Source organism: Neopsephotus bourkii, unplaced genomic scaffold, assembly GCF_033783945.1.
Source record: "Neopsephotus bourkii isolate Nb327-2 ecotype Australia unplaced genomic scaffold, CSIRO-AGI_Nbou_v1 NB_234, whole genome shotgun sequence".
In the NCBI taxonomy this organism is placed as follows: Eukaryota; Metazoa; Chordata; class Aves; order Psittaciformes; family Psittacidae; genus Neopsephotus; species Neopsephotus bourkii.
In genome coordinates, this window is record NW_026900744.1 from 9,662,361 (window position 1) to 9,686,356 (window position 23,996).

General features: G+C 36.9%; 1 protein-coding gene across 19 annotated transcripts in view; it reads left to right on the forward strand.

The window, feature by feature from the left end:
• ADGRL2 (adhesion G protein-coupled receptor L2) overlaps positions 1–23,996 on the forward strand; it is a 162,376-nt gene that overhangs the window by 117,315 nt on the left and 21,065 nt on the right. For 14 of the 19 annotated variants that reach the window (XM_061345179.1, XM_061345184.1, XM_061345176.1 and 11 more), the window contains 11 exons: positions 6,498–6,794; positions 7,338–7,441; positions 8,254–8,439; positions 9,475–9,513; positions 12,384–12,567; positions 14,502–14,624; positions 14,893–15,098; positions 16,152–16,325; positions 17,318–17,527; positions 18,519–18,739; positions 20,011–20,077. In XM_061345179.1, coding sequence (XP_061201163.1) covers positions 6,498–6,794; positions 7,338–7,441; positions 8,254–8,439; positions 9,475–9,513; positions 12,384–12,567; positions 14,502–14,624; positions 14,893–15,098; positions 16,152–16,325; positions 17,318–17,527; positions 18,519–18,739; positions 20,011–20,077 — 1,811 coding nt within the window. The remainder of the gene's footprint in view (positions 1–6,497; positions 6,795–7,337; positions 7,442–8,253; positions 8,440–9,474; positions 9,514–12,383; positions 12,568–14,501; positions 14,625–14,892; positions 15,099–16,151; positions 16,326–17,317; positions 17,528–18,518; positions 18,740–20,010; positions 20,078–23,996) is intronic. The other 5 variants (XM_061345180.1, XM_061345196.1, XM_061345182.1 and 2 more) reach the window with 1 other exon arrangement.

A 23,996-nucleotide genomic window follows, 5' to 3' on the forward strand; every position in this document is an offset into this window, starting at 1 on the left:
GAGCTTTCTCAGTTCAGGCAGCTGCCATGAATGTGGCAAAAACTAATCTTTAAATCACTGCATTGAAGAAAAAGTGTTAAGGAAGGGCAGGGAGGGAAGAAAAGGCTTTATGAAATTCTTCCTTTGCTTTAGTAAATCATCAAAGGTCTCAAGTAAGACATTTCATAATGTTTTATTATGAGAGCCTCCAAGATCCTGAGTTTCAGTGCATGTGCTGGCCACATCCCGTCTAATACCAGAAAGAGATCTGAGTGTCCACCAGCACCCTTTAATGTTCCTGCTTTCCTTGCTGGCGTGTAAGGAAGGGGAAGAAATGGTTTATTTTAACCAGACATAGGCAAGAAGGGTTCTAAGGGCACACCACAGGGCGCTTGCCTCTCGTCTGAGCTCTTTGCCCATTCATCTGTGAATGCAGAGGAGTGTATTTTGAGTGATTTGTGAGTTTGAGTTTTAAATGCATTATGACATAAGTAAATATAGTTTGATTATGGCCTTTTCAAAATATAGAAACCATATGAAGGGACTAGGTTTATTTGAATGTGTAATGCATATATTCACAAATAGTATTTTTCCTTATATAAAGCCAACACCCATTATTTTAATTTTGTATGGATCTGTACATAGCAGATCTAAGAATACATTTCAGTTCATTTCCTCTTTTGCCTAAGCCAATTGCCTGTAGTTAAAGACTACTAAATTAAAGGAAAAGTTATCTAATATGATTGTCCTTGAAATGTACTGCTGTAGAAACAAGAAAAGATTCTAGCTTTTTTATTTGTATTATATTCTCAGTTACTCTTTGTTTCAGCATAAAGTCTGTATAAAAAATCATTCCTTCTCTTGTAATACAGGTAAAGGGTCTATAAATATAATACAAATTTGGATTTTTTTATTTCATATGGAAATAGACCAGATTTTCAGCATATTTGATGAAGGGCGGCTTTGTGTTTCTTTTGTTATGCATTTTTTGTTGTTGACTCATATTACTTAATAATCTACTCAAAAGACATAGGATAATATTCTCTAAGTCACCTACACAAGAGCCTTCTTTTAGTGTCTTTTGCAGAGGTACTTTAATATCAAGTATTTAATGGTGTCACAAGGTCAGTGCCTCAAAATTGGAAGTCGTGGCCTTTTCTGTTCGAATGGTTAACTTGGGGCCATTGTGGGAAACTTGGCAATCTGTGTTCCCTCTGTTGCCGTGGGAGCAATAATGATATATAGACACACACTGATTCTTTTTTTTTTTTTTCTCATCTATCTGCCTTGGCTATCAGTTCTTGTCTACACCATAATGTTCAACTACTGAGTGCTTCAAAAACAACAGTCTTTCTTCCTACATGAAAGATGGATTTGTCACATTAGAGTCACAGTTTTGAGCTCAAGGGTTTGCATTTGCTCCCAGGGCCAAAATCTCGGACTCATCCGTGACCCCAAACTTGCCTTTTTCTTTCTGTTGTTTCTTTCATTTTTAAATCTGCTTATTGAAACCTCTGAAATACCACTGTAATTAACCTGATGTTGGCCTTGCCCTTGCTGCAAACCTACACCATTTTCTCCTCTTAAAACTGTCTACATTATGTGCTCCCTGTACCCTTATTTTCTTAAGTCTTCAGGAGAACTGTTCAGACTTCTAGCAGATGCAGCAGCCAGGCTACTGTTTCACCTTGACAATGCAGTCTGCTGCTCTTAGAACCTCCCTTCACCTCCTTCTTCATGTGTCATTTTTAATTCTCTTCCCATGGGAATTGTAATGCATAGATGTAGCATAGAACATTTTGGTTGGAAAAGGCCCTTAAGCTCATCAAGTCCAGCTGTAAACCCAAAACTGCCAAGTCCACCACTAAACCGTGTCCTTATGCATGTCTACACATCTGATGCTGAGGAAACGCTGTAGTTTTCTCAGAGGGGTCCTCCTATTTCTGCAGTGCTTGTGTCTCCTGGCATTTGCAGCATGTCTGCCAAGACAGTGCAACATGTTAAACATTCAGCCTCTTCTACACCTCAGTCTTACATCTGAGTCTACATAGATGCAGAAATGATTTTCAGAGCTATGGCTGACAAGTACCACTCGGATATTGCAGAAGAGCACATTTTCTGAGGTTAAGCTTAAAAACTACATTTAAAAATGAAAACCATAATTTGAAACAAAATAAAATATATTAGGCCCTGCAAAAAGCCACTATGAAAAAATTGAAATAAACCAGAGTTTTTATATCCTTGGTAAATTTAGTGGGTATGTCCTGTTACATTCATTCTAAAGGAGGTATCCCAGGGACCAAATGAATCCTCACTGAAACAGGAAGTTTTAAAGGATTTTTAAGTTAAAAGATCAGGAAGAATGAAGGGAATTTTCACCCTAGAAAGTGAATATGAGCATTACATTGTAGGGTTTCCTTGGTAACAAGAAGAAGATAAATCCTTTTGTTCTGTGTTAGTGCGTTAGGGAGAGATTTCATCTACACTCATCCCAATTTGTGCTAACTGTGCAAACTGTTCGAACTAAAGTTGTCTCCCCTTTTGTACCATGATACCCATCATTAAGTTTTATTGGATCACTGCAGGAAAATACGGATGTTGTGAGTGTAGACAGAACAGAAACTCGGAAAATACTATCACTAAGGGCTTGAAATAGTAGGAGACTAGTACTGCTAAATCTTTATAACACCAAGAATCTACAATGAAGTCATGCAGCAAATTGTTAAGTAAATTAGATCATTACTGTTATATTGAATCTGATACACTACAGGTTGATTAAAGAGTGGCTGTACAAGTAAGGGCAACATAATAGGGACCAGATAGCACATTTCTTGATCAGGTATTTTGCTAATTTTGTGGCGTACTCGTTATCATTTTCAGGGTATATATGTATAAGTGGCTATGCAAACATTTCACTGTCAGCTAAATGGGATTTGGCAGGTTCAATAGAGTACTGGCTAGCATAATAGCTGGAACCTATAGATAATTACGTGAGTGTTAGTGACTTCCCTGCTATTCACTGAAGTGTGAAAACAGGCACACAGTGGTAATATGCATTAGGCAGGGAAATCTGGATTTGCACTGGTTTCAGATCTTCATTGCTTTACGTGGCAACTCAGTGTATGACACCTTTTGAAAACAAAGGTGGGCACGTAGGTATTTACATGTTCAAATGCATTGAAATACCTGTCCTATAAGAGAATACATTTAACTGAAAAACGCATGCAGCTGATCTCTACAATTACCTATACGCTGGAGATGAAAATAGAAGTATTAGTATTTTCAGAAGCAGCGCATCATCTGGGCATTTCAAGACAATTTTAAATCTAAGATTAGAGTTGTATTTTGGGTGGGGACTTTTTTGTTTTGACTCGGTTTGGTTTTTAGAAGATGTATTTTATGCCTGCTTAGAATAGAAACCTCTTGGCAAAGAATACTAGATAGCTTGTGTGCCTTCTCTAAATCTGCTCTTCACTGTCAGTTGGGGAAACAAAGTTACTGTTCCCCTGCTGTCCTAGGCAATTGTGTTATGTTTTCTATAGACATCACACAGTTAAACAGGTGTTAAGTTTTACTTCAGTGGTGTCTTCATTTTTAGAAACCAATAGTACGCATAACTGTTTACATCAGCTGTTGGTAACTGCATGAAACAAATGTAAATTAATTACCCCTAACTTGAGTCTCTGGATTTACTTCCTATTTGCTCTTCTTTTTTCCTTATATATATTTTGTTTCACAAAGACAGTCTTCAGCTGATAATGTGACACACCTATTCTTAAAGAAGAGGTTGGGGGTTCTCTTCAGCATGTCAAGCTTAGCCAAAAAGTCAAAAATAGAATCGCACATTGTCAAAGTGGCTTTTTTGGTGTTGGACCAAAATTAGGTATCTTCAGCCTTGTAGAGAGGCTGCTTGGAACAATAGGGTAATAACCTCTACATGGAGTTTGTTCTTCTTAGTTGTGGCATATTAATCATCACTGTCATTATCTTCTATTGACAAAGTGCTCTGCAAGACCTTGCATGTGAGCCTGCAGTTGCCATCACCCTCAACTTTCAGAAGAAGACACATCAGGTAGTGGCAGCTATCATGTGTCTTCCAGCTCAGGAGAATGGCCTTGCAGATCATGTTCTCCAAGAGGTCATTAAAAACAAAATTATCTGCCTTCTAAAAGGTGATGGATGTATTCCTTAAAGTGATGTGTTTGGTTGTTTCATATTTTATCAGATATTCCCAGATTTCCAGCACTGTCTGGAATTTTCTGGTATATTCTTAAGTACATTGACTTCTTCTTCTTAAAAAGTTGCTCTCTTAGAAATTGCTTGTATTTTTTTCAGTTTTGTGAGAGGTGGTTTTGAAGTCTTTCTCCTAAACTGTTAATTACAAATATATTTCTAAAGTATGTCCTACTATGTAGATCATTTTTTGAATCATAGCTGGTATGCTTTGAAACTGATTTTAATGGGTAGCATTCAAATTGTCCTACCTAAAGTAGTGACAGCAGAATATTTTAGCTCAGGGTGCAGCACAAAACATGTTCTGAAAATTGTTACCTCACTGCTGAACTTAAGAGAGTTGTTATGAATTCTTACAGTGATATTTTGCTCCTGAGACAAAGCTATCCTAAACATTATAGGTTTTGAGTAGTAATTGCAATAATGCTAATACACATTTCAGTGATTAAATATGTACTAATTAGCACAATGTGTTAGGGGATAGATAGTAATAATTGGTTGTCCCCTGCATCATTCTCTGTGCCCACTAGTTCTCTGTTCCCCAGGACCTGATTCAGCAGGCGTTGCCTGATGCTTCTGCAAGTGATTGCAAATACTTTTGACAAATGTTAATTGGGAAAGCACTAGAAAGCTAGATGCATTGTAATCAAAAGAAAATTACAGCAGTTTCACAAGATGTCAGGCAAGTACTTGCAGAACAGATCTGAGGATTTCAATAGGTTTCATAGTAGCTGGCTACACCATGAATTCAGCACAATTACACAGACAGTATTCAAGCAGCCAAGAATGAGACTGAAGACAGCACTGAAGAAGTTCCTCATTTGTGAGCAAGAGAGGGATGAAAAGCACATCTTTGCATTGTGATGTTCAAAAACTCCATTCTGAATTCATGTAAAAATAAGATAAATTCATATTTAAGAATCCTAATATAACTGGAATATAATTGAAAGAGCATTCTGAAATAATTGTGATCTGCCAAGCTACTGAAAGTCTATCTTACTCAAAACACTAACTTAAAAAATACCTGCCAAAAGAAAGTGAGGCAGTGCTTCTTTGGTTTTTGTTTGATTCAACTTACAGAAGACGTGTTGTCCAGTAAGTCAGAGTTCAAGGGCCCTAGCAGAAGAAGACAAAAAAGAAATAAAAAAGCCAGTCTATCCACTGTTGTTAATCATAAATTAGTGTCATTTATTGTTGTATCAGTTAGGATTTAAGAATACATGGTATTAGCTTATTTATTCTCAGGACAGGGATCTGCACTTTTATGTTCTTGTAAAGCACTGTGAACACTAATTAAGATTTGGAAATAATTAATGATAACTGTTCCAGTTACTTTGCTCACTTGCATTATTTCAGCCATTGCTCAATACACAGTTGAAGGTGATGAACATGAATTCCAGGCTGTGTTCTCCACTAGCATTAACTGGTATTATCTCTCCAAAGCCTCAAAACCTTGTCAGAGCTCGGGCTGTGCCTCAGCAGCTCCAGCAATGCATTCCCGACGTGGGTCAGTGGAGTGAGCAGCTGTGAGTCCCAGGCAGAAGTGATTTGGCCTAAGCCGATCCTAGTGTTTCATAAAAGATTAAACTAAGTACTTGCTGCTGGCTTGAATGAGTTGCATCTTCATACCTGCTTTATCAAAAAGGGATGTTAAGGCCTGAAGTGTTCGAACATGAGAGCACCTCGTACATGCTAGGTGCCGCTTCTGTTTGGAGCTAATCGGGCATGCTGCAGCTCTCTCAAGCAGAATGACTGCTGGGTAGGAAGATGTTATCATAATTATTTTCCTGGAAGGTGTGTACTGGGTGACTTGAAGTTTTGGGGTCTGGTTTTTTTAAATGGTCTTGTTAGTTACAGCCCACTACCTTTGTTGTTAATGCTGGACTGCACTGTTTACGGCACGCTGATTCAAATGATTCTATCTATTGAGTTACTCCTTCTGCAAAAGTGATTAAGAAACCTTTAATTGCTTTGAGCGTGTTTGTTAATGTACTGATAACTCACTAGGCCTTTCAGCCTTTAGAAATGTAACTATAAATTTTTATTGCAGAAGAGATTATTTTGAAAATGTGCTGAAACATCATACTGGTATGAGCTGGGAGTAAAAAATGTATCAGTCAAAGTTATATCTTAGGCACCCAGACTAGCAATAAGAGTAATATTAAGATAAAGGAAAGGATACACGAGAGAATCTTGTAAAACTGCATAAATAACATTTAAAGAACTTTTTAATATATAATTTTGAAGTCATTTACTTTATTATTACTCTAATTTTCTCTGTGCAGTGCCTACCACAGCAGTGACAATAACCTCTTCAGCAGAGCTATACAAAACCACAGTGTCAACCACTAGCACTACATCACAGAAAGGTCCCATAAGCACAACATTAGCTGGAGGAACAAAGGAAGGAAGCAGAGGACCCAAGCCACCGCCACCCATTTCCACAACCAAAATTCCTCCCGTGACAAGTTTTTTCCCTTTGCCAGAGAGATTCTGTGAACCGACTGAGGCCAGGGGGATTAGCTGGCCTCAGACACAAAGAGGAATGATGGTTGAACGCCCTTGCCCCAAAGGAACACGAGGTACTGCCTTTAAAATTATATCTTGATCTCAGGCAGACATTTCAAAAGAAATGTACTGCTCTCTTATGGTGAATTGTTTTTTTAATCTCAAGCTGCCTGTCACACGATTTTTTCGTTACTTGGAGAATGCAGTATCTACAGGCAATGGTCAAGTTTTAATCTGCAAACGGCATTTGAGCGTAACTGCAGAATTACCTTGTGCATGTGCTTTTGAGAATCCAGGTCAAATTTTAGGGCTTTGCTTGAGGACTGTTGTGAAATATGCTTACAGCTGCCTTTCTCATTATGAGCTCTCCTCTGGATGAGCTCCAGGAAAAATCAGGGGCTTTTTGTTTGTTTGCAGAAAACGTCTGGTACTTTTCACTGACTTTTTTATTGCCGTTTGTCATCTGCATTATTTCCTTACATTTTTGTCAATTATTGTCAGCTACTGCCATTAGCGGCATTCAGAATTTAACATTGCTTAGCCCAGTGTAGCTGATTTCCTGAATGTGTGCAGAAAAATGGTTTCCATTTCACTGTCGTTTTCTATATTTGTTGTAGGAACTGCCTCATATCTCTGCGTGATCTTAACTGGAATGTGGAACCCCAAAGGCCCTGATCTTAGCAACTGCACCTCACACTGGGTAAATCAGCTGGCTCAGAAGGTTGGTTGAAACCTTTTAATCTGCTGTACACTGGTGATTAAGGATTTTAACTCTGAGCATTAATAATTCAGTTTGTTGAAGCCCTCTTTGTTATTCTGTGCTCATTTAAAGTAGAAAGAGTTATGTGTACTTTGTGTGCATATGTGTGTTTTGGTACAGTCTCTCTCTTGTATTGAATCTGTGATTACGTGTTTTCATCGCTATGTAAAGCAAAGTAGCTTTGCTGGTGTTCAAAAAAACAAAAGCTGTATTTGCTTAATAAAACAAAAATAATAAATCATGCAGCAAAAAAACTGGTATACGGAAAGGTTTTTGGTTTAGTAAAAATTATACTGTAATAAATAGATATTTTTTTCTGAGTGAATTAATAATAGTATGATTAGAGCACAGAGCCATTTTCTGTGTTTTTCTTCCCTACTGAGATGTACTAAGTTTATGAAAACTGGATAATTTGTTGTCAGTACCAGGCTACTTGACTTTCAAATGCCTCAAGCACTAGTACGAACAAATAGATTTCTTACTGTCTGATAATGGCAGTAAAATAAAAGTGAGGATGAATAGAATATCTAGCCCGAAAGTCCCAGTCTGATTTCTGGTTTTGATGGCTGTTAAGAACTGCTTTTGTGTGTCACGGATCTAAGAACCTTTAATCTTCTGAGATAAAGAGAACGTTATTGGTCTCAATTAGTTACAGATTTCAGTGTATGTGCAAATGGTTATTTCACCACAACAAAGGTACATGGGGAATTGGAATTAGGAGCCGCAAGCAGAACAAGGGACCCTGCTGAGATAATATAAACTTGTCATTTCAGATCAGAAGTGGAGAAAATGCTGCTAGTCTGGCCAATGAACTGGCTAAACACACCAAAGGTCCTGTCTTTGCTGGTGATGTTAGTTCATCAGTGAGGCTGATGGAGCAGCTTGTGGACATTTTGGATGCTCAGCTGCAGGAACTGCGGCCCAGTGAAAAAGACTCTGCTGGAAGGAGTTATAACAAGGTACACACCTCCTGTCACTTCCCCCTGCTGGGATAACCATTGCCCTTGGTTTCTTTATTTTTTTTCTTGCAGAGTTACTAATCTATACTTTGTTTCACATGCTTATAGTACTGGAATAAACATGTAAGAGAAAACACCAGTAAATACGCAGCGGAAAGTTGCAATTACCTTCTTTAGGGAATACAATATAATTTACAATAGCTGCCTGGTCCTAAAATACATAGCTGTGTCTCTTATTAAAATCTGGAACGCATTATAACTAGTGTGAGGAAATGGGCGTTAGCTCTCAGAAATTCTGTAACAAATCAGCATGTTTATCCAGTGATCCTTTTAACCCTGAACATGTAATAAAATCAGTAGGATTCTGCATAGGTGCAGGGTTTTATTTTAATCCAACTTCCTGCAGAATAATAGCACTTTCTTAGCCTTTTAAAGACACCAACACCTCTTACAGTCAATCTTATAAAAATACTTTAAAGTGTGTATCTAAAACACAAGTATGTTTTCTCAGGAATGATGCTCAGAGAAACATTTCAGAGAAAATTCATGTCTTCGTGGTTTAAATACAAATCACAAGTGTTATTACCATTCCTCTTTTTCTCAGAGGAAATGCTGTTTTTCTCGGCCTCTTCCTTGCATCGGCTTTTTCAACAGGCTACAAACGAAACATCTTTTCAGTGTTCTTTAGAGATCTCCATGTACTCTGTTATTTTGGCAATAGTTTCATTTACAGGCCCTAGCTGCCATTAGAAGAGTTTTCCTAGAGACAGATCAAATGTCCACACAAGAATACTCTCCTTTGACCTTTTCACACAAATGGCACCTCTTGGGCAAAGATACCTGGGCACCTGTGTAAAGGCTGGGGAAAAATGCTGCCTATGCAATAGTTTTTTATAGTCATTGCTGGACAGAAGCAAGATCAATGTCCAGGCTGTAGTTCAAATTCAGGTTTTGAAGCACCAGACTTAACTTCTTGATATTTTTGAGCTTTACAGGACTTGTCTAACTTCTCATTTTCTCTTTTTTACTAAAAAGCTCCAAAAACGCGAGAAGACATGCAGGGCTTACCTTAAGGTATCTCTCCTGTGCTGTCACCCTGCTTTCTCCCTGCTTCAGCAACCTGCCACGCTTTATCATCTTGCTGCATGATCCTATGTATTTCAGTCTTTGATAAATGTGTATTGTGCCCCATATCAACTGTACAAATGTTGGCTTTGCACAGGTATAACACTCAAAAAAAAATTAAAGATCAAAGTTTATACCTCTTTTGCCTCAACTTGTTCAAAACTTAAAGAGCAGAAATGGTTATCTGAATTGGAAGTAACATCTCTCTCATAATACAACTTTGGGTAGGGGAAAAAGCTAGCAACTTAACAGAAATTACTTCAGCTTGGATAGTATTTTATATCAAAGACTGTTAAGAGTTAATTTGCTTGCATGAAAAATGTACATTATATAGTCTGCTTTGTTCTTTGTGTATTTTTATATGTTGTGACATCACTCTTTCTTACAGTTTTAAAAGTTGTTACAAAAGCCAGATTCGGTTACTTCAGGATAAAATGCAAAGACAAACATTTCTCTAACTTTACTAGTAAAATGTGTGACACTTGTGACACTTGTCCCATTAACCAGGTTATATGGAAGGCATGTAACACATTGCTAACTGATTTTCAGTTTCTTTCCTCTGCTGTAGAATGGTGGTAGTCTGCATTGGCCAGCTTCTGCTTTACGATACAATGCCAGTAACACCACCTCGCACCTCTAAGAAGAGAAAAAGTCCTAGAACAAATCATGTCTGTCTGAAAAATTTTATTGCACGTCTTGTCAAAGTTTCTTTTAAAACTACTGATTTTTACTTGTACCCTCTGAGATAAAATGTAAATGATTTTTGAAAAGAACTTTGAAATACTTCGCAACATAATAAAATAATTCAGACTCTTAGTTAAGAGACATTTCTATATACAGGGCACTTTGGCTTTTATCTTGCATCCCTCAAAGTGGATGGGAGATGTCCAGTTATGCAAAAATTTGCCAAAAAGAGACAAAACTCTGGAAAGAAATTCACTCCTCACATAATAATAAAAGTCATAGCTTTTTATTAAAAAATATTTTTAGTAGTAAAGGGAAATCTAACAGATATGGTTTGAGTGGCCTTGGATTTTCATACTTCATTTTTAAGAGAAAACATGAACATGAGCAGTAATGGTGTTACTCCAGCTGTGTGATCTTCCCACTGCACACTCGCCTCTGCCTGAAAGAACACCTCAGAAATATTAGGCAGGAGATCATTTTCAACAGGAAAAATGCAGAGCTAGATTATCCCATAATAAATAAAAAGCATTTCACATTAACAAATACATACTGTCAGTGCTATATGTAGACACACAAGAAACCATGGCGCAACCTTAATTTCCAGCCAGTGTCATTTTCTGTAGGTCTCAAATGGGCTTCTCTGCTTAGATAAAACTAATAAACCTCTTGAAATTACAAATCAAAAGCTGACTTACACTATGCAAATGAAGCAAGTTCCCACTTTGTGACAGAGGATTCATTTGTACCTCAGATTAGAGGCTCCAATCTGTATTTCTTGGTGACTAATGAATCTGGCCTCTGCAGACCAATTTCTGTTCCACTCTAGTTAATGGCTGCAGCAGTATCAGTGTGAGCATTTTGACTATTCTGTCTTCCATTAGAGAAAGAAAAAACGCTTTAATGCCACTTCGAAGTATCTTCCACCTGCCAGGAAGGTCGTGGTGGCTCACAATACAGACAGAAAGAGGATATTAAAATGGATTGGGTTAATTAATGTTGCTCTGAAAATAGCCTTGACCAACTTTTCCTGTTCGTTTATTTGCACAATACAGTATTAAGAGACCGACATCTTTCTGTTTGTACAGTGTGTTCTGTTTCCATTCCCATTGCTTTTAAATTGATCAAACAAATTATATATGTGCTTAATGACACATTATGACTAGGTAAATGGGACAGAGTAAACAGGGTGTTTCAGCAATGCATGGTGTACTCAATGCACAGCATACTCAATGCACAGATACATTATGCATTAATGTAAGAGCCTGCCTTCAATTGATTAACTGATTACTTTGGATTATTTTGTAAAAATAATGTAATCATGTCATGGAATTCTTCTTCTTCCTTACTTACTGTTGCTTTATATGCAGCTTAATGAGCCTTAAAACATGAACATAGACTTGTTACAAGAAAGATTTTTAAAATGGCGGGTTTATTCAGTTTTACAATTTTGCCTTCACTGATAACAGGGACAGCCAGTGGACATCTTGTTTGCTCTATTGATTTCCTTTTTTAACTGACCTTTGTGCAGGAATGGGAGTTAGTAATCTTTTTAAGTACCTATGAACAGGTACAGAATCAGGAGGGGGAGTGGGAATAGCCCAAGCTAATTTATATCCACTGAGTCAGCTTCATTTCATGCCTTCTCTAATAAAGAAGGCAGTTTGTCATAGACAAGTAGTTTATAGTGCTGTGGCTGCTAAGTTGGGCTAAGTTTCCAGAAGCGTATTATTGTCATTGCAGGCTAAAATGCAGAATGCCAATTTGGGCATTAGTATTTTTAAATAGAATTTATGCATTTTGACATTAACTTCAAGATGAAAGCTTCAGGCAAAACTTCTGGCATTTATTTTTACATTTTTCAACACATTAATAAGACTGTCTTTTTATCTGATATGAGGCAAGTCAAATCTGCATGTTTACCGCTTAGAGACCACACAATGCTAGTGGCTAACTGCACTTATCCAGCGAGAGGATGGAAAATATTTTTACTTTGAAAATAGTCTTCTAGTGCCATTAAATCACAGTAAATCATTCTGACAGTTAAGTATTATAATTGTCACCAGATAACGTTGGAAATTTTCTCCAGCTGCCTAGGGCAATCAGACCTAATGATAGTTTTCTAATGAATGCAGGCAATTGTGGATACAGTGGACAACCTGCTCAGGCCTGAAGCTCTGGAGTCCTGGAAGGACATGAATTCTTCAGAACAAGCCCATGCAGCCACAATGCTACTTGATACGTTAGAAGAAGGGGCTTTTGTCTTGGCTGATAATCTCTTAGAACCAACTAGAGTCTCAATGCCCACAGAAAATATCGGTAAGTAAATGTCTTTTCAAGCATAAGTTAGTCTTACACATTGCTTTATGCAAAATTAGGAAAAACACTCCAGAGAGTGACATACTCTTTGAAAGTGAAGCTGCGTAACGTTTGGTGGAAAGGTAAATGATCCTAAGTGGGTGAGACACACTTTTCTTGTTTAGCTCTTCAAAATTAGCATTATTCTTTAGTGTCATTAATACAGTATAAAATGGAAAGTGGTTGATGTTGCAAAGTTGATTTACTACTGAAAAATTGTTAGCAGAATGTATGGATATGAAGAGTGCTTAAATGGCAGAGTATGGGTTTTTTGAGTTAACTGCTTTCTGTGGAGCTTCAAAAATGCTTTCCTGTTATATATAAACTGTTCCTAATGAATTTATATTACTTTTTTGCAACGTACTCTGCCAGTTAGATATTTTAGGCACTCAGAACATAGGCCAAATGTTTATATTAAACATGACTGCCTTCAGGTAAAAATGTGTTCAGTGAACTACATCTCCCATAATGCAGAATAGCTATGCTTCAGAGACTGCAAAATAGCTGAAGATAGTTGGAGCATAATTTGGAATTTAAGTGGTGACAGAGAAATGAAGGAGTTTGGTATTAGAGACGTGCAGATAGTGGTACGCAGGATGTGTTAAAGCAAAAATCATTGCTATGCATAAAATTAAAATTCCTTCATCCTATTACAGAGATTAATGTAGTCTCAGTGAGGCACAAGGAAGCTGAACGTCTCCTAATTTGAGGGGTAGTGAGATGGAGACTTGGAATAGACTGCAGAAATGAGACTTTTCACGTTTCAATGTCTGCATATTTGTAACTGTCGAAGATGATTCTGCCTAGTTTTTAATTTGAGTAGACAGGTACTGGAAGACGATGGGGAAAGGTGTTACAGTCCGTTATCAAAGTAACTGCACCAGTTGTTTCTGAAAGAATGTGGGTAGAGTCAGAGAAATCTCTCTCGGGATGTTCACGAGCAGTTCCGTGGAGCTCAGTAGACTTGTCTGAATATCACTTCTTGTGATAAGCTGTCTTGAAGTCATAGTAACACATTACTGATGCCATGCAAGACTGAATTCCCAGCGTACATACATATGTGTGGCTTAGAGAAAGAAATAATTCCCTAATATCATACATTTTGTCTGTCTGTAGTATAGACCTATAGTTAAACCAGTTTAATCTAATGCAGATATTTGTCAACAAATTGACCACTGTGACCTATATGATTTTACATATCCAAGGGAATCCAGCTTTTGGTGGTAATCCCATGAAAGCTTCCCAATATACAATGTATTAGAAAGTTCATACTTGAAGTAAGGCTGAGTGGCATCTAATTCTTCTATTTAAATATTTTTTTAGAAGAACCAAACAATGGTTTTCTGTAAACCATTATACGTTCCATAACCTATAAACCTTTTCAGATTTAGGAAAAAAGCTAGAATTTTTTTTAGACACAAATACTTATTTAGCTAGACACATGGCATAAGTATACATAGGTGTTTGTTTGCTGACTGTTTTAAAACTTTATATCTAAACCAATATTTAAAGTTTTAAATTTTTTAGCAGAGAATCCTGCATAGACATTAGGAGCTTCAAAATTAACGTTTCTCTGCAACATCTGTGTGTGATATTCTTAAGCGAGTGTTTTGGGAGCACACATAAAAACGAAGTTTGATGTCACGTTATCATTATTAAAATGCATTATTTTAGTAGCGTGCACTGGATTTAGTTAAAGAAGCTAACTGTGCTTGCAGCACGTGGTTCAGAACTGTCTTTAAGGTGGCAAATTAGGACAGCAGTGTGAGAAAACTGAATAAAGAGTGGGGGAAATATTGTCATGTGGCATATCTCAATCTAGCCAAGAGACTTTCTGTGCAGTCTCCTTTTTTACCATTTTTTTTCCTTTTTTCCCTTTCCTCGGGTCTGCCTAGTTTTGGATGTTGCAGTGCTCATTACGGAGGGCCAGGTGCAGGACTTGAAATTTCCTCAGGGCAGCAAAGGAGGGAACTCTATTCAGCTCTCTGCAAGCACCGTGAAACAGAACAGCAGGAATGGTGAGTCTTGGGCATGGAATACTGAAACTCCATTAACTTTTATAAAACCTACATTACCTCCCCTAGTTAAAATATCAAAACAAAACACAACAAAACTGCTTTGTGGCTTTTTCTCAAACTTCATGGGTACCTGGTTGCTTTTCTTTAAATCTGTAGCCTGAAAATGTCTCTCTGCTTGCTGCTGCTTTATTGTCAGTTCATTAGAGTACAGGTTGCTGTCTTTCTGTGGACTTCTGTGGCATGATGATGGGATTTTTTTCTTTTGTAGGATTAGCAAAACTGGTTTTCATCATTTACAAAAGTTTAGGGCGTTTTCTCAGCACGGAAAATGCAACCATAAAGTTAGGCAGCGACTTTGCTGGACGGAATAGCACGATCGCAGTGAACTCCCACGTCATTGCAGCCTCTATCAACAAGGAGTCTAGCCGGGTGTACCTGACTGATCCTGTGCATTTTACACTGGAACACATTGATGTGAGTTATGCTAATGAATTAATGGGAAGGTCATAAAATCAGCAAGAGAGAAAAGCAGTGCAGAAAAATAACATTTTTTCCATTTGAATTTTAAATGTTGGACTAGGTCAGAGACACAAGCTTAGTTAAGTCTATGAACATAAAATTAAATGAGCGTGGTTCAGTGATTATTAGAACTTAAGTGTATTCTTAATGAAAGCTAATTCAGTAATCAACATGAAAATGTAAATGACTAATTTTTTTCTAACTGAAAATTAACTCCTACCTTAGTAGCAGGGTAGAAAATAGCTGTTAAGATTTGTGATGGTCTGATGTGACAAGTTTTAATGACACTTTAACTTTTTGCATTAATATTGGACCAAGTCCTGGAAACCTGTGCAAATTGTTTAAATACTTTTATTCGGTGAAGAATAAAGTATTGTATTTTGGTTTGTTATTTACGTTTTCTTCACAGTAATTTATTTGACGTGTTTATTTGCTCATTAGTTTGGTCTTTTCTGTTTTTGTGTCTCACATGGGGACAGTAAATAATCACTACCATGATAAAGAAAATACGGTTGGATTTTCCTCTCATTTTACCTCTTTTTATAAATCTGTTTTGACTTTTTTTCATTGAGGAATGAACTTTTTCCTGATGTCTGTTCACATGATTTTGGCTTGACCAAAGGTGGGAGTCAGAGGAAGAAGATCATATTACCAAATTCTCAGTTGCAGGAAATATGTCTTCAGAATAAACTTGCAGTATTATGTTTGCAGGAAGCACAGATAGCTGTAATGTACCATCAGTGCATAAAATTGTAAGATGGAAATTGTAATTGTTTAAAATTGGGTCTACAATAATTGAGACTACACTTTAGAGTGTTTCGGACTATAAAGTCCCTTTTAAACTAGATGTCTTCCTTGTATAACACAGTCCACAATTTTGCTGATGAAAAACTTAATGTCTGAAACATGCAAAGTTTAATCTAAATTACCCTTTACACATATTAAACAATTGTTATTGCCATCTTAGTGTGTAAAATCCTCATTTTATGTTATCCTTTTATCTCCCAGCCTGACAACTATTTCAATGCAAATTGTTCCTTCTGGAACTACTCAGAGAGGACTATGATGGGATACTGGTCAACTCAAGGCTGCAAACTTGTCGACACAAATAGAACTCATACAACGTGTGCTTGCAGTCACCTAACCAACTTTGCAATTCTTATGGCTCATCGGGAAATTGTGGTAGGTAATGATGTTACTAGCCATCGGCCGGGAACGGACTTTTAAAGAGTGAGCTTTAAATTTTTAGCAAGATTCAAAGTTGCGGAAGTTTCTTACTAGCTTCTACCCACTCTTTCCAAAGCAGTTTGTTTTCTGTAGTACTTTTTTTCCTCAGCCATAAAGTTACGAGCAAAATAACAGGAAAGAAAAACAAGGAAGGACAAGAGTTTCCCTCAAGTCATATTTTAGTTACTGACCACCACCTTACAGCTGTTTTACAGACTTCCCCTCAGTACAACTGGAGAGTATCTGTAGGCGCAGCTGTTCAGGCTGTTCCCTGGAATCTCAAGTGCCAGCTCTCTTTAGAGCAGGAAGGTCAGCCCTTTACTGGATGACAGGGGGCCTGGAAGATGCAGTATTTGCAAGGATATGGGGCCTCTCATAAAACTATTGTATTCAGAAAGGTCTCTGGAAAGATAACCAAGATGACAAAAGTGATTCTGTCACAATTGAAGCAGGGAACTTTCTTCAGCTAAATGTGAGATTATAGCTGGAATTAACATGAGTAACATTCTGCATTTTATCTTAATTGTTGTGTAAATCATTGCTTTCTTCTCTGCTGTGGACCTCTGTAGTAAGGAACGTGTACTCTTACAGCATGTCCCAGGGAAAGCTCTCCTCTTTCTTTGCATCAGAGCCTAGTGGCACTTTCAGAGTGTTACGTTTCTCTACTTGTTCTTGTCTGGCGAGTTTATAGCAAGCTGTAGGAAAAGTAAAAATGCTACCTTATCTGGCTAAAATAGTTACATTTTCCTCTCAGACCTGCTCATCTTCTCCTTACCCTAATCTTGCTCTTTCTGGAAAGGTGATCTGAGACTGAGAAATTACTGAGTGCATTTTGTCCATCTCATGTAATGAACAAGTAACTTTCTTGGATGCTATTAGTGAAAATAGGTTTTTGTTTATACTCATAAAGAGTCATATTAATTTTCTCCATTCTTGGTTATTTCTAGTACAAAGATGGAGTGCACGAATTGCTCCTCACTGTCATCACCTGGGTGGGAATTGTCATCTCTCTTGTTTGCCTGGCCATCTGCATCTTCACATTCTGTTTTTTCCGTGGCCTGCAAAGTGATCGTAACACTATTCACAAGAACCTTTGTATCAACCTATTCATTGCTGAGTTCATTTTCCTAATAGGCATCAATAAGACAGAGTACAAGGTAAGTTTTCTCTGTGTGTACTGATCTTGTTCTCTGAAATGACTGTTTGAAATGGATTTGAATTAAAACATGACAACACCGCCAAGCTTTCAGCATTCTGACACAGCAAGGCTGAAGTAAAAGCTCAGTGTGAAAGTATGACAGCCATGTTCATAAATAGTATTTACATCCATCAAAAATATCGCTGTGGCTTTAATTTCCCACTTACTGCAATATTTTTCATTTTCAGTTGAGAAACATCAGCTATTAATGAAGCAGGTGTTAAACTTTTGAAAGAGGAGATTAAATGTTGATGTACTAGGAACATTTTTTTTTTGTTACATTCATATATCTGAACAGCTATTAACTACTTTTTTGTATATAGATATATGTTAGTACAAAGCCTTGTCTATATATTTATACATTTTTTACACCACGCCTGCATGCAGGATTTTTGGCAGTATTGGTGAAATTGTATCTGGAGATTCATTGGGTTGAAATGTAATAATCAGTAAGGTTTCATCCAGAACTCAGCCAAAGGGGGGAGGATTCAGATTGATTTCTGTTATGACAGTAGAAACCACCAAATTAGAGCAGGTAAAAATGGCTTGATGGCTGCTTCATAATTTTAAATAAGCAATATTTCACTGTGCATCTAGAACCAGCTGTTCATGTCTCAGATTATCTAAACTGTAAGTCCTAAATCCGTGTCAGTTTCAAAATTAATGTGTATAAAATTAAAAAGTCCACTCTGCAATTGAAGAGTGGAGGGTGAGGGAGCAATTTCCTTATCATAGTTGACACACTTTAGCTAATATACTTTCTGTAGCTACTGAGCACATATTAGTATTTTCAAATATTAAATGTATGTTTTCAGGTAGGGAAAATGCTCCTGAATTTGTGAAAGATCTCTGACAGAAGTATATGCTGTTCTATAACTCACTGTTTAATTGGAGATGAAACAGTGTGAAGATTTTGTGGTTTATACTTCTGTTTTTCTTTTTCTTTGCAGATTGCATGTCCAATATTTGCAGGTCTGTTACACTTTTTCTTCCTGGCAGCCTTTGCCTGGATGTGCCTGGAAGGAGTGCAGCTTTATCTGATGTTAGTGGAAGTATTTGAAAGTGAATATTCTAGGAAGAAGTACTATTACGTTGCTGGCTACCTCTTCCCTGCTACAGTCGTTGGTGTTTCAGCAGCTATTGACTATAAGAGCTACGGAACAGAGAAAGCGTAAGTAATTGCAAGTGACCTGAGTGTTTTTCAAGTGAATAATTTTTTAAAGCCTATTAGCTGTCAGAGGGTCTCTGACAGACTAAAATACCGTCTGAAAGCTTTATTGGTAAGAGAATGGCAATGCTGTGCACAAATTACAATCAAGTCTTTTGTAATTCTCTAGGTTCAGAGGATTTGTACTCTAGAGAGACTGATTCTAAATTATGGTCTTTCTTTTAACACAAAAGATTGACCTGAAACAAATTGAAAAAGTAAATAACTTTTTGGCCTCAGATGTATATTAAGTAAAATTTTTCAACTTAAAGTCTCTGACAGGCCTAACCACCCAGTTTTAAGCTGATGCTTCATTAGATCTCTTTGTTCAACTGCCCCTCTAGCTAGCTCTTGTCCTGAATTATGACAGTACAATATTTCAACCCATATGTTTCACTCTGATAATATTTTATCAGGCGAGTAGAGCAGGATTAAAATTAGCCACTGCCTTTTATTTACAAAAATATGGATATATATATAGAAAGTGACAGAAGGTAGACAGAAAACATTTCTGAGGATTTGAGTTGCTGGAGGCATGAATTTGCCTTCCAATAGTGTTTACTTTGTCCTTTGATGAAATTAGTTACAGAATGGGACGATACTGTTGACTACGAGAAAGCTGCTTGATTTTGCTACTGATGAAAGACAAATAAGAGCAATTCAGCAGGGAACTGAGCTGTATGAAAAATGAATCGCTAAGTCAGCCCTGATAGGTTTACACGTCATCTACTCTGGTATCATATGTATACTTTCTCTACTGTTCAACTCCCATTTGTGACATATTATTTATACCATATTGTTTTTCAGTAAAATATGGCACTTTCTGTCTCATTCCTCAGGAGTAAGCACTTTGCATGTGATAGAAACTTAAAAGCAGATTTTGAAGATTACATGGAAAAGCACAAATACTTACTGATGTTAAATTCGTTGTCCATAATAGCACCTGTAACCAAAACTTTTGACTGAAAGGAGGGCGAGTTCCTTTTGGTTTTTCTGCTTCTTATATGTTAGCTATTCCTGATGATGTAGTTCAAGTTCAATGATGTTATTAAACAGGACTCATCAGAAGAACATCAGGTTAGGAAAAATTGTCCATAGGCTAAGTGGTGCTGTGCAATGTTTATCATTGTTTACTGGCAAAATGTTAGCTTAAGAAGTATTTTTGCACTTTCCTTTTCTTGGACTGAGGTACTAATGCAGTTTTTCACTTTTGATTCTCTTTTTTTCCACAATAGTTGCTGGCTTCATGTAGATAACTATTTTATTTGGAGTTTCATTGGACCTGTTACCTTTATTATTCTGGTAAGAACTTTGTTTTTAACTTTCCTTTCAGGTTGCCTCACAGCAGAAGTTAAAAAGATTTAATAACATCAGTCAATACCATCCTCATTCACAAGACATTTCATGAAAATGCTTATAAACAATTTGTAATGTGACCAGTGGTCATATAAATGTTTAGAAATCTTTAAAGAGTGCTGACCAAATGATTAATTGTCAGAGCTGTGGTGACGCTTTAGCGTAGCCATTTTTATCTAATGGCTTGAAACACTGAAGGTCATATTGACATGTGTAGTCATATGAAAAATCAATGAAGTACTAAACACAGGGTTTTTTTTAAAGGAACCATTATTATTGCTTTCAATTGAGTCACTATTGTGCATGTTCCAGAATTTAACTGCTAATTATCCAACATAATTATCTCAAAAGGGTGTTCTAACACACTGAATAAATAGATCTTATATTTCATTATACTTACACAGTATTTGCATATGCATTTGCATATGCATGTGCACATTTTCCATGACTACTTCTATGTGTGTTTATGTTACATGTAATGTATGTCAGACATAAATTCATCTATTTTGGTATAAATAACAAAATATTATGCAATCAGTAGAAAGTATTGCAGTCATTTGAATGAAGTCATATGCATGCACACCCGTATGTACATTCGTAGCTGTGTGCCCCGTCGTCCATTTAAAATATCTTGTGTTCATACCTCAATTATCTGTTCTCTGAGTGCTTTGAGATAAAAAAAAAGCACATAGTCATCTGTCAACCCAGGGAAAATGTCTCCCTGTTACTTCAGACTAATAATACCACCACTGCAGAACATAGGAGTCCTTCTGCAGAAGGAAAGTGAATGCAAGATGTGCATTTTGATTCATCTTGCTTTCGTCTGCTAGTTCAGTATCTTTAAAGCCTGGCTGTACTGTGGAAATATTCTAGAAGGCTGTGCTGGGGGCATAGCCTGTTTACACAGAGAACTTTTCTCATAACTGCTGATAGTTTGGAAATAAGAATTCATTTTTCATGCTTTTGAAGGTCCAAATAGTTACCTGTTCCTCTATGTTTATGCCATACTAGAGTTGTGAACTGTTAACAGAAATTTGGTTCACTTGAATTCCCAAATTCAGGAATTGGATTTTGCCATTATTGTTTTTTTCAGCCTGAAGCACATGCATGAGGCATAATTTTGAAATTTCTGATTTCTGTAGATCTATGATCTGATGTATAGGTGTACTGTTTTAACATTTCTTGTAGTTTATAGTTTACGTTACTTCTCCTTATAAAAATAAATTGATACTTTGATGATGGAACTTTCTACAGAAATTGTACCCAGCCATTCTTTTTGAGGTAGTTTATACCTTCCTTGTATCTTCAATATTGAAATAAGCTTATGTATATTTAGGTTGGGATTACTCTCTGTTTATGTCAAAAACTGTTTCAGTCCTTGAACAGTCACTTAAGAAAAGACAGCTGTGCTGTATTCATTGTTGTTTGAGTTCATTGGCATATTTTCTAAGAAAGAGACATAGATGCCAAAACTCACGTGTATGTGAATTGAATTAGAAAAATTACAGCGTTTGTAAGATTTAAACTATAGACCGTAATAATTGTACTGAGTTTATTCTAAATGCATTTAAATTAAATCAAGTTTCAATTAGACCTACAGTTGAAAGATGTTCTTAGTATTTTTAGTATGGTAGACAGTCTTTTTCAAAACAGAGTTGTTTCTTGCAGTTGTTATGATCATTACTAGAAAATTGTTGTAAGTTTCATGCCACAATAGTTCAGTTACCTCGAGTCTGATTGTGTGGTGATAATTTTGCTTTTTGTGTCTAGCTTTTTATTTTATTGTTACTGGGAGTATTTTGATAAGTCACCTCTATTTCTCTCCCTTGCTTTAAAGTAACATTTCACATGGGAAGTGTTGGGCTTTGCTGAAGGCTTTTTCACTTCCTTATAACCAGGTCAGAGTGAGAATAGAGGTGAAGGACATTTAATCATATTGACCATGTACAGACATAGTTCACTATTATTTACTGGCCATGACATTATTATCCTCCAGCAAATCATTTAGGCTGAGACGCAAAAGGCCTTTGGGAGCAGTATTCCCAACTTCAAAAATATGAAACAGCAGGTAGCAATCACAGCACAGTTCCTGGGAGTAATTCTTCTCTAGCAATTGCTTTGCCCTCTAATCGTCCCAACTGAGAAAGCAAGAGAGACTGGAGAAAGAAGTGTGAGAAGTGTAATGGCTGAGAAATAGTATGTCATGTGCAGTGTAACTGAAGAGCTGTATTTGTAGTGTAGCTTACTTAGTGTCAGTAGCGCGTGAGAATTTTATCTTGGTAGGCTTTTAAACGTGTTCATCAAATCACTTCTATGATTCTCAGTTTAATAGTACTGTCAATGCACATAAACTCCATTTTGACAGTATTGCTTACTAGTTTAATTTCCAGTTTCTCTGCATTTATAAGCATTTGCTCTTGTATCTGTATACAGGTTTCCTCAAAATGAGGATGGGAAATACAAGGGGAAAGTATGAAGTTCCTCTGTACATCTCTTAAGGAACTTTCTACTTCACTATTTCCATAGCCTGTCATGCCTCTGGGCACCAGGGTTATTATATCTATGAGAAAAGAGCATGTAAGTAATGAGCGGTGGGAAACCATTAGTATGCCTGAAATGGTTTAATGAAAGCTTGGATCATGATACGTCAGGAGCTGTTCTTATCATTTGGACAGCTCCATCTGCATCTTTAATAATTAATTCAGTTCAGTAAGAGTTCAGTGTGCACACTCATTTAGAAGCCTTCAGAGAGCACCTCTCTCCCTGCCAGTCCCAGAGAGAAATAGGCTTCTGCATGGCTAAGAGCAAAGATCTGGAGATACAAGAACAGTTTTAGAGCTGCATTTGCCAGGTAACAAAAGCTCTGGGGAGTTCAAAAAGGGTCAGAACATGTGCAGTTCAGCTAGGTTACTTCAGAGTGGTGTTTCTGTTCTTCTGTCTTATCATATCCATGTCAGCACTGCAGGCTGTGTGGAATGAATTTTAAGCTGCTAAGCTCAGGCAGACGTGATTCAATTGAGCAGGTTCATGGCTATAAAACAAACAGTGCACTCCTGTAATCTGTGGTCAGAAAAGCCCGAGTATTTTGACTTCTGTGTAGATCCATTTTCATTCATCTCCAAGGAATGAGTGATGTTGGTTTGACTTTAATTCAGCCAAAACCACTGGAGTTTCCTTCTCGCAGATGGAGCCAAGAGATTAGGCTACCAGAGGTTATTTAAGCAAAAATTCCTAAGATGTCTTGTTCCATTAACATAGGAATTAACGTTTTTCACTCAGGTTGGGGCATTACTTTAGCAGTCAGTGCATGTGGACATACAGATGCACACATAATCCAGCTCTGCGTATGAAAATGGACTGTATCTGTAAACTTATGTATGTAAATAATGCACACACATCTTTCTGTAGTAGACACTTGATAAATGGTATTTATCTATTCTTCATAGGGGGAAATTTATCATAATTATTGCAAAATCTAGCTTTATTTGGCTACTAATTCATTGTACCTGCAACTAATTTGAATCCATCAGTCTTCTGTGCAGGTTATTACATCCACTGTTTTAAAAAGTTAATTTGACTTGAAGTCAGTCCCACTCAAAATTACGTATTTTCAGGTGCCAGAAACACCAAATTCCTCCTTACATTATTTTTCATACCGGGTACCTTCTGATTTCCAAACCAGATATGGCCCTCTGTGTGTTGGCTATGAAGGAAGCATGATCTTCCTGGCTGCTTCATTTGATCATTACCATAAAAGATCTTCAAATTTTAGATGCTTTAAGTATTTACATGTTATTTAATAATATATATGCAGTTGCCTTTTCTTTGTTCTATCCAAATTACACTTGTCATTAAGAGACAAGCA